Source organism: Thunnus maccoyii, chromosome 12, assembly GCF_910596095.1.
Source record: "Thunnus maccoyii chromosome 12, fThuMac1.1, whole genome shotgun sequence".
Classification (NCBI taxonomy): domain Eukaryota; kingdom Metazoa; phylum Chordata; class Actinopteri; order Scombriformes; family Scombridae; genus Thunnus; species Thunnus maccoyii.
In genome coordinates this window covers 24,231,809-24,249,234 of record NC_056544.1, presented here as the reverse complement: position 1 = coordinate 24,249,234, position 17,426 = coordinate 24,231,809, and the positions used below count along the sequence as shown (strand labels likewise).

Here is a 17,426-nt window from a genome sequence, read left to right as displayed (position 1 = left end):
TGTATATCAGATTAATAAAAATATGTGTTTGTGGGCAAAAATATATATAAAAAATATCAGAGTAAAGTAGAATTTGGTTTTATATTCCATAATCTCTCAAACTTCTGAGTGTCAAAAACTTTGTGTCTGTGACACGAAGCAAGACCATCCCTATAACCATGATTGTCTGTCCATCACTGAGTCACTGACTGAGTGATGAAGGTACACCAGTAGTCAGTCGAAGGTGGTCTAAGCTACGTAACCCAGAATGCGTTTCGCACCAACTGACAGCAAGCAGCAATGGCGGAGATTAAGCTGTTGTAATTTTCACTGTAGGGCTGTTAATATGTCACTTTATTAAGTTTTAATATTTTATTTCAGGCGAGAATAGTGCCACTATTACCTACCGAAATATGGAGTTACTTTTGTGTCTTTATTATGCCATCAAACAGAAAAAATTGATTTCAAAAATGTTTTATTGCAAGTAAAATAAATTTGTGATTAAAATGTGAATCAAAAACTTTTGTTTGCGAATCCAAAAGGTTTTTTTTTGCAAATCCACAAGTTTTGCTTCCTGTTGAACTGAATTTCGTGGTCAGGACCTACGCTGAAAGATGTAAGACACATCTCTATTGGCCAGTCTCGAACAAAGTGACAGCTTGGCAACATCCACAGTTAGTAAACGAGAGGGAGTTTTGAAGTTGCTACCATGGTGAAAACGTTGATTACATATGTTCCGTAACATAACCTTAGATTAGAATAGTTTAGGCGTAGCTGTTGCTATTTCACAGTATGTTTTCAGTTCATGAAAGTTAATTTTAACATTTTGGTTGCCTAAAAAGTCTTGTTCAGTGTTTGGTTGTACTAAAAGACCCTGTAAGGAGTCGGATGTGCAGTTTTACCAGTAATTACATTTTGTTTTAAGCCTGTTTTTCGCTAGCTAAAATTAGCATTTGCATGAGCAATATCACAGTTGCCCATAGACTGTGGATGCACCATGCTAACCAAGCTAGCAGCTAGCGTTAGGGTCAGCTCCACCCTCTGGTCCACATATGGTCACCTCTGGCTCCAAAAAACCAAGATGGCAACGGTCAAAATGCCAAACTCAAGGCTTCAAAACGGGGTCCACAAACCATTGTGGCTATGTCCATTATTTTTTTTACAGTCAATGGTCACATGTCTTTTTTAAAATTAATCACTTCTGTGTTCGTAGTAAATAAAATAAAAGCAATATAACAACATGAAACACACTGTATTGAGGTAATTTACACTTAGCATTAATTATTATCTTAATGGTTATTGCATTAAAACTATTTTTCAGGTTGTGGGTACATGAAATAATATATAAAACATATAAAAAAATAGCTTAAATCTTAACTCAACCCTTCTTACAACAGCACCATATAGTCTACACCCAAAATCTGCTGCAATGTATTTTAAGTATTTTTAATATTTTTCTTATATGTACAGCACCTTGAGTTACAACTACTGTATGGAATGTGCAATACAAATAAACAAACTTCAGTGAAAACAAACATCTTAAAAATGCTGCAATGTCCATGTCTGATGGTACAAATTAAAAACCCTCCAGCGTTTCATACACTGTCCAGCCATATATTCGGTTTTGACTTAAGTCTCGTTTCCATGCATTTTCTATGAATTACTGGGCTTTTTTCCATGCATCAGTCGCAAATCGTTCAGTCAGGGGTAAAACTGGAATTCTAACCACATCACGAACGTTTACATTCGGTTACGTCACTGATCCAAATCTTATACCACTAAGAATCACAAACCCAACTCCGCTGCTGATCATAACAACCGTGTAAAATGACTTTGGATGATTTGGAGCACGTCTACATTTCCTCTTTTTTTTCAATCACAGAAAACATTCTCAACAAAACTTCTTGGACTTTGCCAAACAAGCATCCAAATGAGGACACGACCCCTCTGTGCCACAACCCTCACCACAACACTTCCCCAGCGTGGTGTGGTCGGCCTCCACACGAAGCCAAACAGTAGTTAGTCTGTAATGAGCGAGGCTCCAACCGATCATTGTTGCTCTGCAGTGGCGGTGGGCCATACAGGCAATTTTTGGGCAAAGCAGACACACAACAGCAACTGCCAACAAATTAAGAGACTTGGGGTGAAAAATCTCTTCAAATGTTTCCTGGCAACAAAAATATTTCCAAGTGATTAAAGCTGCAGTGCTGAGGCAACTCTTCTACTGGTGGATTTTTCACATGAAACAATGATTTAAATGTTTGTGTTTGTGAGCAGCAGAGGAGTTTATGAGCCACAAACACTTACCTAACACTTATTGAACGCAATAAGTTTGTCATTTTCTTTTGTGTAGCCTCAGTCTACTTTATTCTGCGCATGAGTTGAATCGCAGAGAATTACGAAATGAATCTGAAGCATAGGAAAGCAAAAGAGACGTATTTCTGCTGCAAAACTTCCTTTTCTCGAATTTTGCTCTATTTGTTGCCTTTTTTTCTCGTAAATGAAAGGTGAATATTTTTCAGGCCTCTTAAAATTACTTATCAAACAATTTTTCAGATCTGTGTCCAGACCAGCAGAGGAGTTTATTACTACAAAGATTTACTTGACTGTTATCGGGCACAATCAGTTTGTCTTTTTCTTTTTGAGAAGCCTAATTTGAAGTCTAACAGATCTGAAATAATAAATTATTCAGTGTCCTCAGCTCACAAAAAGTAATGTTTTCTTGGGGTCAAGAGATGGTTATCAGTATTGGAAAGCAAAAGAGACGTATTTCTGCTGCAAAATAATGTTTCCTTTTCTCAAATTTTGCTCCATTTGTTGCCTTTTTCTTGTAAATTGAAGGTGAATTTGACCTCTTAAGACCTCTTAAAACTATTTAGTATTGCTACCAAAATGTACCAGACTTACTGAGCACAATCAGTTTGTATTTTTCTTATTTGGGAAGCCTCATCTGAAGTCTAACACATCTAAAATAATACACTCTGTGTCCTGAGTTGAACCTCTTAGGGGCCACAAAGCCTCCTGCGATAAATCTAAGATGTTTTTGTATAATTAACAGTAAAGGAAAGCTAAAAATAAAAAAAAAAAGATATATTTCTGCTACAAAATCATGTTAATTGTTTTCTGACGTTTCCCTAATTGTTTTTTTTCTTGTGAAGTAATTAGTATTTCTCCTGTTTAAGCTTCTAAATGTTACTCAGATAAATCAACTCACTGTTTGGTTGAACTAGTCAGAACTGACACCAGTGAGCAGGGATTGCGAGTTGACATGCAAGCCCAAAAAGTTGGAAAGCATAGATGTTTACATGAAGAGATCTGGAGAGCTGGGGGCAAAAATCCTGAACATCAGGAGTGACGTGAGAGTGTCAGAACAGCTAAAACGAGACCCGAGCCAACTTCAGTGAATCTCCGAAAAGTGAAAATTGGTCACCTAGAGTGAAGAATTGCTCTGTTGTTTCTCCTGCAGCTCACTTTCATGCATTGGGTGTGGTAATACGACTGTATGCCAGTGTAGGCGGGAAACAAATGAGAGAGTGGATGTGGGGATGTGAGGTGTGTGTGTGTGTGTGTTTGCATGTGTGTGTGTGTGTGTCTGTGTATGTGTGTGTGTGGAGTGAAAAGTAGTGGAGATGGAGGTTGAGTGAAAGAGGGAGGGAGGTGTGTATGTGGTGCGTGTTCAGTACACAGAGGTTGAGGTTCCTTCCCAGATGGCAGCTGTTAACTCTACTCACACGCACAGCTGATTAGAAACACATTGAGTCTCGGGCTGCACGCACACATGCACAAACACACAAATGCACTAAACAGGAATACAGTAAGATATGAACACACTCACACACACACATACACACACACACACACACAGTCAGATGCATACCACACACAAAACAAATACACAATAAAAATATACTTATACTCACATGCTTACAGAAAGAAGCACGCACATACACACACTGCACATAAACACAGGCATGCAGATGAAGGCCCTCATCACAGCACAGCACACACACACAGTTGTGTTTCCATCACTTCAGAGGACACTACATTGACTTACATTCATTTCCTGCAGACTTATCCTAACCTTAACCATAACCTCCACATGCCTAAACTTAACCCTAACCTTAATATAACCCTAAACTAACCTTAACTTTAAACCAAGTCTTCACCCTAAAATTATTGATCTTATTAAAATGGGGACTTCCTTTCTTGTCCCCATAAGGGAGTCGATCCCCACAACATGACTGTGTAAACAGATTTACGTCCCCACAACATGAGGAATACCTGGACCACACACACACACACACACACACACACACACACACACACACACACACACACACACACACACACACACACACACACAGAAAGGTTCCCATGCATTAGAGGCCACACTGTCAGACTTCCTTTATCTAATGGGTCCCTTATCTTCAACACATCCAACTATCCAAGAAATGACTCTAACCCAAGCTGCTGTTGCTGGAGTCCAGGTGCAGCAGGGCGACTTCACTTTCCTCCCCGGGAACGGAGCTCTCCGGCTCGGCTGTGCGCACCGGGGACGGTCCCTGGCTCTGCCGCGGCGGGTCCTCCTCAAACACCAACTTGAACTCGAACTCTCCCTCCTCCCAGCCGGTGCCCGTCGCGGCCCCCATCGCCGTCCGGCAGCAAGGACAGGATACAAGATAGAGTGATACAATCTTATCTCCCTGCGTCGACTTCAACGTCCTTGGTGCGCGTCAAAAATGAGAGTTTCCCGGAGATATTCCCCCAAAAAAACTTTTGGCCGCGTCCTATGTGCGTGGCATTGCGCAAATATTCCTCCTCTTCAGAGGGTTTGGGTGTAATTTAAGCAACTTTTCCACGCTGTTTCCACACGACGAGGACTTCTCCTCGCTCGGATCAAGTCTGCAACTTTTTCCAAGACTTGATGCCTTATTATAAATCTTTGCTGAGTATATCTCACAGTCTGTTCCGAAACATATTTCCCAAACACCGTCGGGTCTTTCATTCTAGCTCCATCGTCATCTCCCAGCTTCTTCTTCTTCTTCTTCTTCCCCCGTTCAAGACGGAGAGAGAGAGACAGAGAGAAAAAAAAAAAAAGTTTATCAAATATTTTTGTCGTCCTTTACCCTTAATTGCCTTTGGGTGGGTTTCCCAGCTCCAGTTGTTCCGTTACTCATTCCCCATAGGGCCTTCTGCCTGTCAGTCATGAATCCCCCCTTTTCCCCCCTACCTCAACCTCCCTCCTCCCCTCCTCCTCCTCCTTCTCACTCACTCTGGAGGTTTCTCCTTTAGTCAGACTCACTTCACATCTACTTAATATACCAAAACATATTATCCAACCCTGCAATTACAGCTTTTCTTCTTCTTTTTTTGTTGGTATCATCCAGACACTCTTTTTTTTTATGCCTTTTTACACTGAAGTTTATCTCCATCCTCAGCATCAATAACTGTTGCACACATTTAAGCCCCCCCTCAACCCCCAAAACAATATGATTATCATTCCACTCATGAGCAGGATTCATGGCAAGCTGCTCACTGTCTCCAAAAAACCTGCCATTGTAGTCCGGCTGCATGGCCACCAGGGCTGTGATGTCAGTCAGTCTGTCAGTTAGTGAACATAAGAGGGCCTATTTCCTGTGGCGATGAACACGACAACCCCCCCTTTTTTGGCTGTCACTCTTCCCTCTCCACCCCCTTTCTTTTTTTTTTTTTTTTACCCCACTCCTCCTTCCTCTTTTCTCCCCACCGACTCCTCGTCCCCTCCTTCTCTCGAGTCTATCCCCCTCCCTCCCCTTCCTCTCCACCAAAGATCTGTTTCTCATTATCCTCTGTAGTCTGCTCTCTGTCTGAGTCAGGAGACGAAAAACTTAAATAAACACTCTCTCTCTGGCTCTCTCTGCCTCAGACCAGCTCCTTATTCCTCCTCCCCCCTCTCTCTTCGTCTTTCCCCTCTGTCCTCCTTCCTCGCCCTCCTCCGGTTCTCACAATCATTAGGCTTATGTTATACTGGCGTGTAACTGGGGGCTTGTTTCACTCTCCCTGTCATCCTCATGGGGTCGTGTGGGCAGGCCTTGGATCCTGGACTGATCTCAAGATGTTTCAGAGGGAAAAGTGCTACCAGCAGGGCCAATATAAAACATTTTGGGGCCCTGAGCAGAATCTGATAACACTCCCTGCCAAATTTTAAAATGGCATTACTGGGCTCTTTAACAAAAACAAGGAATGTGTATTATAATTCTTAAAAACTGTTGGTAAAAAGTGACATGAAAGCATGAGGCCCAGTTTGTTGGCGGCGCCTGAGAGCGCAGACAGCAACATTTGTAGTATATTAGACCAATGTGTTTAAATAAAGTCAAATAAAGTCGTTCCTCCTCAGACTTTTTTTCCTCTTCCATTGGGAGTTAGTGAAATCCCTGCTCAGCTTAGGGCTCCTATGTTGCTATTTAGTTTGCTATTGTCTATTACTATTAGCTAACCAGTCTTTAATGTAATAAAAAGTCATAATAATAACTGATATGGAGGATTGCAGGATGTTACATCATGAGATTAGCGGCAACTTTTTTTATAAAAATGTAAAAACTTGACATGAGTGGGAGGCAAATAGCGGCCTTAAAGCAAAAATATTTGGCCTCCTGATGAAAGCTGAAGTTTTGACTTTCATAGTTTACATCAAATCTTTTATATAATTTGTCACAAATCTACTGGAGATAACAAAATCATTACAAGATTCCTGTAAATCCCAGTACATATCTTGTTAAAATGTAAAACTGCCCCCCACGCGTAGAGAGGCTTTAAAACCACAGCTGCTATTTGAACAGTGAATGCTGACGTTAAGTCTGATAAACCTGCCAGAAATTAAATTTCAATGTGTGAATTCCAACACTGTTAATTCCTCAACTTTAACCTATTCGACCATAACAGATTTGTTCCTCACAAACACAAAATAGGTGGCACTCTAACAGAAATTCAAAGGCAACAACAACAGACTGTCAGTCAACTCTAAATAAAGCAGGCAGCTGTTCATCATCTGTCTTTAGTCTCCAAGTGTAACACAGAACATATAATCACATAACTTTTAGTCAAATGAGTCTTAAAATAAGCTGTAAGCCCTCACTTACTAATGGGAATAATGACCTCTGCCCTCAAATACAAACCGAAACAGTGTTAGAAATCAATGTTATTCTTAAATGAACCAAAAGAAATAAACAAAACACACGGGCCTGTGTTTCCACTGTGCCCGTGGTTGAATCTAATTGCTGACCCCTGCTTTACATGCACTCAGCGAGCACTTTATCAGGAACATTTGTGCAATCTAATGCTATCCAAAACAACAGCTCTGCCATAAATTCTACTTTTACGAAGCTTATACATTTCCAGTTTTTGCAAACATTGTCAGAAAGGTGATAATTCTACTTTATGTTTATTATTGAGGTCGTAGTGTGTGATGGTGGTGTACTTTGAAAAGTGTTCCTAGTATTTTGTCCACCCCATTAACATACATGAATCTATGTGATCAAGCTGAAATTAATCCTGGTTAATGAAAACAGAACTTGAATTTAATAGAAAAGTATTCACGTCTTCAGTTGTTCAAAAAGTGGAACGTTTTGGGAGGTGATGAAACTGTGAAGCTTAAAGGCTAATAAATTGTTTAAGGGACTGTTGCAATGTGATGGATGAGTGCAACACACAGGAGGAGCTGCTAAGTGTCAAGTTTATGGGCAGAGGAGGAGGAGGGTGGGGGGAGCAGGCGAGCTGATTCCTGTGGTTGTGTTGCCATCATGTGGTTAAAAGCAGAACAAGTTTACTGTAACTTTCCCCAAAAACTTCCCTCAAAGTTACTGGAAGTTTCCCCATAAGCGAGCTCAGCGTTCAGAGCCTGAGGGAACAGATTTTTGTTATCAGTGGAAATATTTTTTCAACTTCTTAGAAGAGAGACTTGAGCAAGAAACCAGAATTGACTGACTGACTGACTGAAGTGACTGAAGTGACTGAAGTGACGGCTTTAAGAACAATAATATAGGAAATACGTATGATTTGTGCTACATTAAAGTGCTGCAAGTTGTGGTATTAATGTCAAATTCTTAAATAAATAAGAACAGGTATGAATGTATGAATTGATACTATCCAGACAGTATCCATACATTGTTTTCAAAAACGGAAAATGCTTGATTATCAAATTCTTAATACACAGTACAAATCTCTTGATGCAAAGTATTTAAACAAAATTATACTTGAAAAATAAAAGACAATCCAATTTCTTTCTAACATATATTTGGTAACATTTGACCTTCCAGCTTGGTAATAACAAGGTAATTAATGGGGTGATATTCTGATAATATAAAAGTGTAATAATAAAGTAATATCATGGTTATTAGAAAAGTAATAACCAGGTAATAGTAGTAACTATTCAGTAGTGTAGTAAAATGTTGGTAACAATACAGTAACCTGCAAACAATAATGAGGTTATAATCATTTTTGAATGATTTTGAATGAAAACAATGGTAATAAAGTGACATCAATGAGGTAAATACCTGATAATAATGAGGTAATAAGTCAAAATTACCAGATATTGATGTTGAAATTCCTTTTTCCATATGTTAATATTCACTTTTGTTTTCAGGTAATACGTTTACGTTAATATCTGTTACCTGGAAAAAGCATAACTATGTTATGTCTATAACTGTCCTTAATTTCATGGTCTTAGTTTGTAATATTTCGAAAGATAATGTGTTTCCCCATGACGTGTTTCATCATTAGCCTGTTACAAAACATTGTCTCCAACAAGATATACTCGCTGTAAATACCAAGTTATTACCTGTTGTTATGTTGGAAATTACTATGATTTTACTGCATTATTACACCTCTTTATGATCAGAATAACACCCCACTGTTACGTTGTTATTACCGTGCAGGAATGTCAAATGTTACCACATATTAATATTTTTGCTAACATAGTTTATTTATTCCTACTGAGTAACAGTTAAACCTTTATTTGATTAATTTATTCATTATTTAATAACTTTGTACTTCTTCAAACTCACGTTTTTACTGATAACTTTATACTGTATTTACTTGTACAATGTAAGTTTAAGCTCATTTCTATCATGTCATATTTGCAATTGATTGACACAAATAAGTGCAATAATAAGCTTACAACAAGTGTAATGTGAGTTTCATCATCATCTCAAAACCTCATCCCCATTGCTACAAATTTGTGCGACTTAATTTTGCAGAACCAAGTTTACATCATCAAACCCTATATATCTGTAGTAGGATTCATGTATTTATATATATTAATAAATCATTAACCAATCTGATGGTGCTTTAAACTTAAAAGCACGTCTCCCAATTTCTTTAGTGATTCTAGGTGCACAAAAAAAAAAGGATGTTGAGTGTGTCTAAGTGAATATTATGAACCGAATGGAAGCAAAAGCTGTTTTAAGTATAAAGGATAGTTAAAGTAAATACATTTGAAAACAAAGAGCAACCGATGAAAATGTCTCCCAGAGTGAAGTGGTTGCCATGACATCATCTCTGACTATGAAAAACATGAACTCATTAGTATTAATGGCCTTTGCATTGGATCCAACTTATTGTTTATTTGTGTGCTCATTAGTTGTTACCTTGGCAACAACTATACTTCCTGGGGTCCATATTAAAATATAATGTATAGTCAATACATTTTTACACTTACACTGTATTTAGTAAATAAAAACAGTATCAATATCACTATTATACCCAAACTGATGAAGGATTTAAGTATATAGTAAGTCAGCTATTGTAGCAGAGTGTTTCTACACTTTGGTATCGCTACATTTACCTAAATAAAATATTTCAGTACTTCTTGTACCACTGTTAGGAAATTACACACATGAGTCTTCCTGCTAACTTACTATCTCATTTCAATCTGCGCTTTACAGAGAAAGCTGTCTGTTCATCTCTAGAGCATCTACATGAATATGAGGGCGTGACAACACTGAGCAAGGGCAAGCATGCTCAGCAAACTTTCCCAAGATGGACAGAGGTTAAAAGAACTTATTGCCTCCGTTCTTGAGCTTCAGCTTTGGGTTTCTCCTCATTTCTCCACTTCATCCCCCGAAACCAGCATTCCTTTCAGTTTCAGAGGCCTGTATGAACTAGTGAGTGTGAGATTTTATGTGCGTGTGTGCGCTACCTTTTTGCATGTTTGCACTTGTGTGTGTGTGTGTGTGTGTGTGTGTGTGTGCTCCCAGCAATGACACAAGAGGCTTGTGCAAGCATTTGAATCACTATATTCCTCTGTTCCTTTACATTACGTAACAGTTGGCTCACATAAAGTGAAAATCACCTCAGGACATGCATTTTGATGCGTGACACTTTGACACGTTTTCAGGAAGGAAGCCTATTTGTTTACAAAAACAAGACATTATGCATAAAGATACCACAGACTGGTTATACATGGGCGACAACATACAACAAATAAGATAGAAGGAGAAAGAGTGAGAGTTTGAAGGAAGGACACACCTCTTCGCCTCCCTCTGTCTTACCACAGCATGTTGCAGCCTGTGGGGCAGGACATGATTCAGTTTATTATGAAGTGAGCTAAAACTGTCCCACAAGGGAAACGAGTAACACTAAGAGCTGGACAGAGCAGAGAGCAGCAGTGGGATAACAAACAGAGAGACATCACGTCCTTTAAAGGTCAGTTACTCTCAAGACTTTGATGGGAAAACTCTCAGGTCCTTGATTTTGTTTGGATTTCTTCCCTCAAGTTCTCATCTTTATTCACATTTTCCTTCATTTGCTTCTTGTTCTGTGTAGCGTTCCTATTCTTTTTTTCCGACATAAAATAATTATTTACTTTTCCTGACTTGATTATTTAGCTAAAATGATTTATTACAAAGCCGTGACTCATCATTTTAATACTTGGGACTACAGGCTAATACTATTGTTATTATTTATTAACAAAGCTATAAATTAAGTTTCTGGCAGGAGCAAGAAGAATGCAGTGTTTTGGTGATTTTAAGATGTCTTTTTAAGTGTTGTTTTGTTGTTTCATACTCAAAGATTAGAAAAGTATCTGTGTTGCTCTATATTTTTCCAATTTTCAGTCTCTTTTACACTATTAGAGTCTATATTTTGTCATATAAACACAAATCATATATGTAGATGTTTTTCTGCCTTGTGCACTTTGTCTATTGCGACAGTATAACACTGCAATATATGTATTGCAACATTATTACATCATAAATAACAGACTTTTGTGTTTTATGTTGAATTTAAAGGTAGCACAGCCCCGTGTGGGTGGAACAGTTTCATGAGTTGATTAAATTCTTTAAACTTGTAAAATGTTGTGATTTCTGAGAAACAATGCTTTCACCTGATAGCATGTGTTGCTTAGACTTGCCTGTCCGTTGCATTTCTTAATTGTGATGCAAGTCTTGCTTTAATTCCCTTTTGGTTACTCGTTCACTCGCTTATAAAGCCGTCAGACGGACATAAACAGTTGGCTTTCTTGGAACCAGAAAAAGGAAATTAAGACTTAATCAGGAAATAAGGACCTGGTGTCGTATTCTCTTTCGTGATATGACTAATCTCTGAGCCAATTATCTTCAATCTACATCACTCATGTTTAATTTTTCCACTGTCCCCAGCGTATATATACGTCAGGGTTAGTCAGGGGAATGTAACATCTTTTACTACAGTGTGTAAATTAAGTGTGTTATTATTTAGAGGTCAACCATTTGTGACCTCTGCACTCCATGATGCTGGTTTCCATGTGAAAGGAAGGACAGCGAGAAAGACTCCAAAGAAAAGAGGACAACTGGGACCGAGGATATAAAATGAAAGTGAATGAAAGACTATGTTGCAATACCGCTCTTCTTTGACGCAGTACTGTTAGTATTTGACGTGTTTTAGCATGCTGTCTTTGAGTCTGAGCCACACTGTTGGCCGCAGCATCTGATGTGAATATTTTAGAGGCTGCGTCAAGGTGGTAGCCGCCCTCTAGTTCACTTAACAGTTGATTAGTGAACAAATACGTGCTATTTGGTTATCGTCAATTAATGGTGAACTATTTTCTCCATCATCATCTTCATTTTTTAAACGTAGGTACTCTCAGGGATCAAGTAACTTGGCTACGATCCAGATAAAAGACTATGTGAAACAAATCACTCCGTACTTTCTATCACCTTTTTTCCTCTTTTACTACCTCTTTTCGATATTCACAGTTAGAAAGCATTTCCTTCAAGAGGAAATTAACGTTTACTGTCTTTTCCTGTGTGAAAGTAGAATTACACAAGACAATGATAGTCCACATCACACACACATCCATATATAATAATAGACATGTAGAGTTACAGGATGTTAAGAAGTCTGAAAATGAATTGAAGCAGATTGATGATGGCAGCAGTAAAAAGGAGGTCAGGCAACTATGTTTGATGTGAGATTGTCAGTCTCAAACTCGCCTTTTTGAAGCCACTATCCGAGAAAAAAAAACATCTTCTAACTTTTAATAAGTTGTTTGCAGCATACTGAAACAGAGATTTGATCTGTGTTGAGAGTGGGTGTACAAAAATCCCTCCATTAGAGTTGAACCAAAACTGAACTTTAAAGCATATGGATTCTATTTTAACTTTGTTTTGTGTTTCATCCTCAGAATTAAAACTCCTAGCATGAACAACGTTCATTCCTTCCTCACTTCACCGAACAATGGCACAAATCCTACGGAAAACCCTGAGGATGAGAGCCTCGTGAGCAATGACTTCTCCACGGCCTTGGGCGCCCTCATCCTCGGCCTGGTTTTCCTCCTGGGTGTCCCTGGCAACCTCTTCATCATCTGGAGCATCCTGGCGCGCGCCCGTCGACGCTCAGTCACCACCATCCTCATCCTAAACCTAGCGTGTGCCGATGGCTTCATCATGGCCCTCACCATCTTCTTCATTGTCTACTTGGCCAAGCAGCAATGGGTCTTTGGTGACCCCATGTGTAAAACCTTGTTCTACCTGTGCAACGCCAACATGTACGCCTCCATCTTTCTGATCACCCTGATGAGCGTGCACCGGATGGTGGCCGTGATGTTTCCGATGAAAGTGTCCTCCCTGTTCAGCAAGAAGTTCGTGACGAGGGTGCTCATTGGCATGTGGGTGCTGGTGATGGTCATTTCAATCCCCTCCCTAGTGTTTCGAGATGTGAGGGAGGACAAAGACGAGAGGAATAAAACAAGACTGGTGTGTGCGCCCAAACACTCCCGTCCTCAATATGTAAGTAGACAGAGCAAATACGGTTATTAACTTTCTTGCAATGAGTCAGATGAGAAGATCTTTGCCACACGTTCAGCAATAAAGAAAATTGGCACATTTCCCAAAATGTCAAACAAAGCATGACTAATCCAGGTATGATTAAGGCAAGTAAAAATCAAGAATCACAATTAATAAGTAATAATAGCTGTGGTGTGCACAGACTTAAATGGATGGGAAGGGTCAGAAAGTTCCCATGTTAAGGACTTGCAAGCCTTCAGGTGACGTCATGATCCGCCAATTCAGGAGGCTTGTATGATAACTGAGATGGTGGTATGAGGGTTTAAAATACTCTGCATTGACAAGATTTCATTATAGCCATTATATTTAGATTTAATTACATTGAACAACAGACTTTGGCTGACATGAGGTGTCAATGTTTGCTTGTTTTTCAGACACTTCCGTATTGTAAAGTGCTAAATCGGATATATTGGAACTTTCAGAAAAATCCTAAGGGGGTAGAAATAAAGAAGGGACAACATTTCTGTGTGCAGGTTCAGGGTTCATTTAACCCCTTAAGTCACATGTCAACTGGCAAACGAGGCCTTTCTGAATGCTGAGTAAACCAAGATGTTAACAAGCTAAATGTCGACTTTGAATTGGCACAGTAGAACATAAAGATTGAGAACGATCCTTGATGTTACCGGAGGGAGATTTAGACTTTTATGCTTGGCGACAGGGGGCCAGAGTGCTCAACTGACACCTGCCATTTAAAGAACTATGCAAGTGTTTTAGCAATAATAACGCAGTCTATGCACCCTTTTCCAAAACAAGTAGTAGTTTTTAAGATTTCTGAAGGTGTTGCATGTGTTTATACTTCTGCTTTATATGTGTTTTACAGTAAAATTCAAAGCACTTATGTGTAGGAATTTTAAGGAGGGGGGGGGGGAAGACTCAATTATTCGGTAGGTAGGGTGTAGCAAAAAAAGAAAATCCAATTCCAGGCACTAAAGTGGATGATAAAGAATAAAAAGTGGGCATGTAAAGATTGCATGTGATTGATATCGCCGTCACTCTCTTGTTCACTTTGTTGCTCCTGTTTGGTTGGGACAGTTTATCACAGGTCTTTTTCACATCGGACATTCAAAGGATGTAAAAGCACAGGTGTAAATAATTAAATTAAAGAACAGGTTCACAGTTTTTCAAGTCTGTCTTAAAACAACAGTCACATACCCAAATGAACACGGAAATAGGTTTTTCTTGCCGTAATCATTCCTTCTGTTCATACTGACCATTAGAAGATCCTTTTATAATGCACTTACACTGTGGATTTTGGCCCCCATCACTTCCATTGAAAAATTGTGAAACTATCCTTAAATGATTGGTGCGGTTTCAGAGTCCTGGTCAGCTGTGTCCAAAATCACTCCCTCCTTGACTCATTCACCTCTCCCTATATAACAGACACTGTAAACTGAGATTCCAGACACATGAATCATTTACATTTTCCGTCATCACTGACCCGACTGTGATTTTCACAGCTATAAAATGTGGAGCATTTTGGGATTATTAGCAGAACGGGAAAAGACTATATGGAGACTATATGGAAAAGAATATATGGAATGATTTCAGATACAGAGCTGGTGTTGCGTGTTAGTTTTTTTACATTATCATGGCTTACTGTAAGAGAGGGTGGAGGTCAGGTTCCTCATTCCCTCATAGTCCATTGTTTTATTCTTCCTTAAAAGCTTAAACGTTCCATGGAGAGTAGAAAATCACAAATATGGGCACAAACATAGAAACAATAAAAAAAAAAAAAAACATTAACACCTGCACCTGATGACATTAAGCTTTAAAGGAGACCACCTATTCGACACAGTAAAGTCTGTTTACTGGTCTTGGGGAGTCTGACTGCACATAGTGAAAAAAGTTGCGTAAAGCCTTTTGACGCTTCAGTGGGAGACGCATGAAGTCTGATAAGCATGTATGAAATACAAAGATGATATCTCTGGTTCTGCTGCAGTGATTTATAAAAGTACAGAGCTAAATCGGTGGAGAAATGAGTCTCTTCACTGATTATCTCATTATAAGGACGCTCTGTTTGGTACATGGAGCTGAAATAGCTCCTACATTTAGGATTTGAACATTTCTAACCGGCGTTTTCTAGCTGTGGTTTAAAAAATCCAACCCTGACGCTACACCAGGGTTCACAAACATGCCATCAGAAAGATACTAGAATTATGTAATATTATACACACAGGAAATTTATTTCATTATTTGAATAACAGTTTGTAAGTTTGTTTTATGAATGAAAATAAGCTTCCGTATGTTTTTCTTGCTCTTAGCCTGCTCTGCTGTGTTTTAACAGATCCATTCATGTCTACAGAAGCCCACACTATCATTACAGTGAAAACATCTGTGTTTGTTTTTTTTTTTCCTCCTGTGTGCAGGTGAGGTTTCAGTACGCCTTTGAGACCGTGGCGGGATTCATACTTCCTTATGCAGTCATCATAACCAGTTACGTCCTCATCCTGAGACGCCTGAGGCAAACCAAGTTCCGTCGTAACATCCGCAGCGAGAAATTCATCCTGGCTATTGTGGTGATGTTTGGCCTTTTCTGGCTTCCGTACCATGTTATCAACATGATACAGGTGTGTGAGGGGCATGTTCGCTGTATCTCTATCACATAAAACTCACTACATGCTTTAGGATAAATAATCTGACCTTTTGAGTGATACTGACTTTATGTTGGTCTGTTTAAGGTGGCAGCTCAGTGGTACAGTGAGACTACACGAACAAGAGAAATGTGAGTAACAGATGCTTTTCACACTTTTCACTGACGATCTCACACAAATATTTTCACTGACACACAGTATGGTACTTCTGAGTTGTACATAAGAAATCATACAACAAATAAGTTGGCAGATATCTCTAAAAGGTTCAATGCATTATGCATTAAATTTAAAAAGGGAACAATTTGGACTTCCTAAAAGAAGTGTGAAGTCAAAATAACGAACTCAGCCTTGATGTTTCATAGAAGAACAAACATAAGTTTTGCCTGATGGAAGCAGATGTATAATGTATCAGCTGAAAACATGCGTTTTTGTAAGATTAAGTACAAATGCAGGTAATGTTTGACCTGTGTTTACACTGAATACATAAATGTTTAATCTTTGCTGTATTTCAAGTGGTTGGTACTATATGAAAGAAGTATTCAAATCCTTTAATAAAGTAAAAGTACCAACACAACAATGTAAAAATACTGCATTAAAAGTCCTGCATGAATAATCCTATTTAAGTAAAAGTACATAAGATTTAGCAGCAAAATGTAGTTAAAGTATTGCAGTAAAAGTAGTGGTTTGGTCCCTCTGACTGATATATTATTATATATGACATCATTAGATTATTAATAGTGAAGCATCAGTGTTAGAGCAGCATGTTACTGTTGTAGCTGCTGGAGGTGGAGCTAGTTTCAACTACTTTGTATACAGTTAGCTAGTTTAGTCCAGTGGTTCCCAACATAGGGGTCGGGCCCCTCCCAAGGGTCACCAGATAAATCTGAGGGGTCGTGAGATGATTAATGGGAGAGGAAAGAAGAAAAAACAAAGTTCTGATACACAAATCTGTTTTCAGTTTTTTGGACTTTTTCTCTAATCTTTGATTTTTGGTGAAATATTTGATCATTTGAACATTTATTGAAATGAAACCATGTGAGAAGTTTAGAGGGAAAAATCACTACAATTACCTTAAAATTGTTCTTAAGTACATTACTAAATTACATTTACATGAATAAATATACTTAGTTATGTTGTGGTCTAAGATGTTCTGTTTTTCTACAGATTGGATCATATCATTAAGTCCAGTCGTGCGGTGACCTCGGCTCTGGCCTTCATGAGCAGCTGTGCCAATCCTGTCCTCTACACCTTCGCTGGGAAGTCCTACATCAGGCAGAACGGCCTCGCCTTCATGGCTCGACTCTTTGAGGGCATTTCACAGGATCAAACAGGGACTAAAAAGAGTCGGATTATGGGTAAAATAGGACTCAGTACCGTTGACACCAATCACAGCTCAGGAGCTTCTGGTTCACAGACTGAGACATGAGTGCTGAATGAACTTTGTGCATAAAAGAGAGCACTCTACAACGACGCACAACTACACTTACGGCAACATTTGAGCTGTATTTAAAGGACAGGTTTACATTTTTTCAAGTCAGGTGCCCAAATGAACTTCGAC

General features: G+C 38.9%; 2 protein-coding genes across 2 annotated transcripts in view; one reads left to right on the top strand and one right to left on the bottom strand.

Annotated features, from left to right (window-relative positions):
* Positions 1–5,197, bottom strand: part of nfatc4 (nuclear factor of activated T cells 4) — a 21,386-nt gene extending 16,189 nt beyond the window's left edge. Inside the window, exon 1 of the mRNA XM_042429580.1 lies at positions 4,442–5,197. Within this exon, the coding sequence (XP_042285514.1) occupies positions 4,442–4,628 (187 nt within the window). The 5' untranslated portion in view covers positions 4,629–5,197. The remainder of the gene's footprint in view (positions 1–4,441) is intronic.
* The window catches only part of ltb4r2b (leukotriene B4 receptor 2b), an 18,901-nt gene extending 1,475 nt beyond the window's left edge, over positions 1–17,426 (top strand). The window contains exons 3-6 of the mRNA XM_042429581.1: positions 12,617–13,220; positions 15,644–15,844; positions 15,956–15,999; positions 17,033–17,426. Coding sequence (XP_042285515.1) covers positions 12,633–13,220; positions 15,644–15,844; positions 15,956–15,999; positions 17,033–17,294 — 1,095 coding nt within the window. The 5' untranslated portion in view covers positions 12,617–12,632 and the 3' untranslated portion in view covers positions 17,295–17,426. The remainder of the gene's footprint in view (positions 1–12,616; positions 13,221–15,643; positions 15,845–15,955; positions 16,000–17,032) is intronic.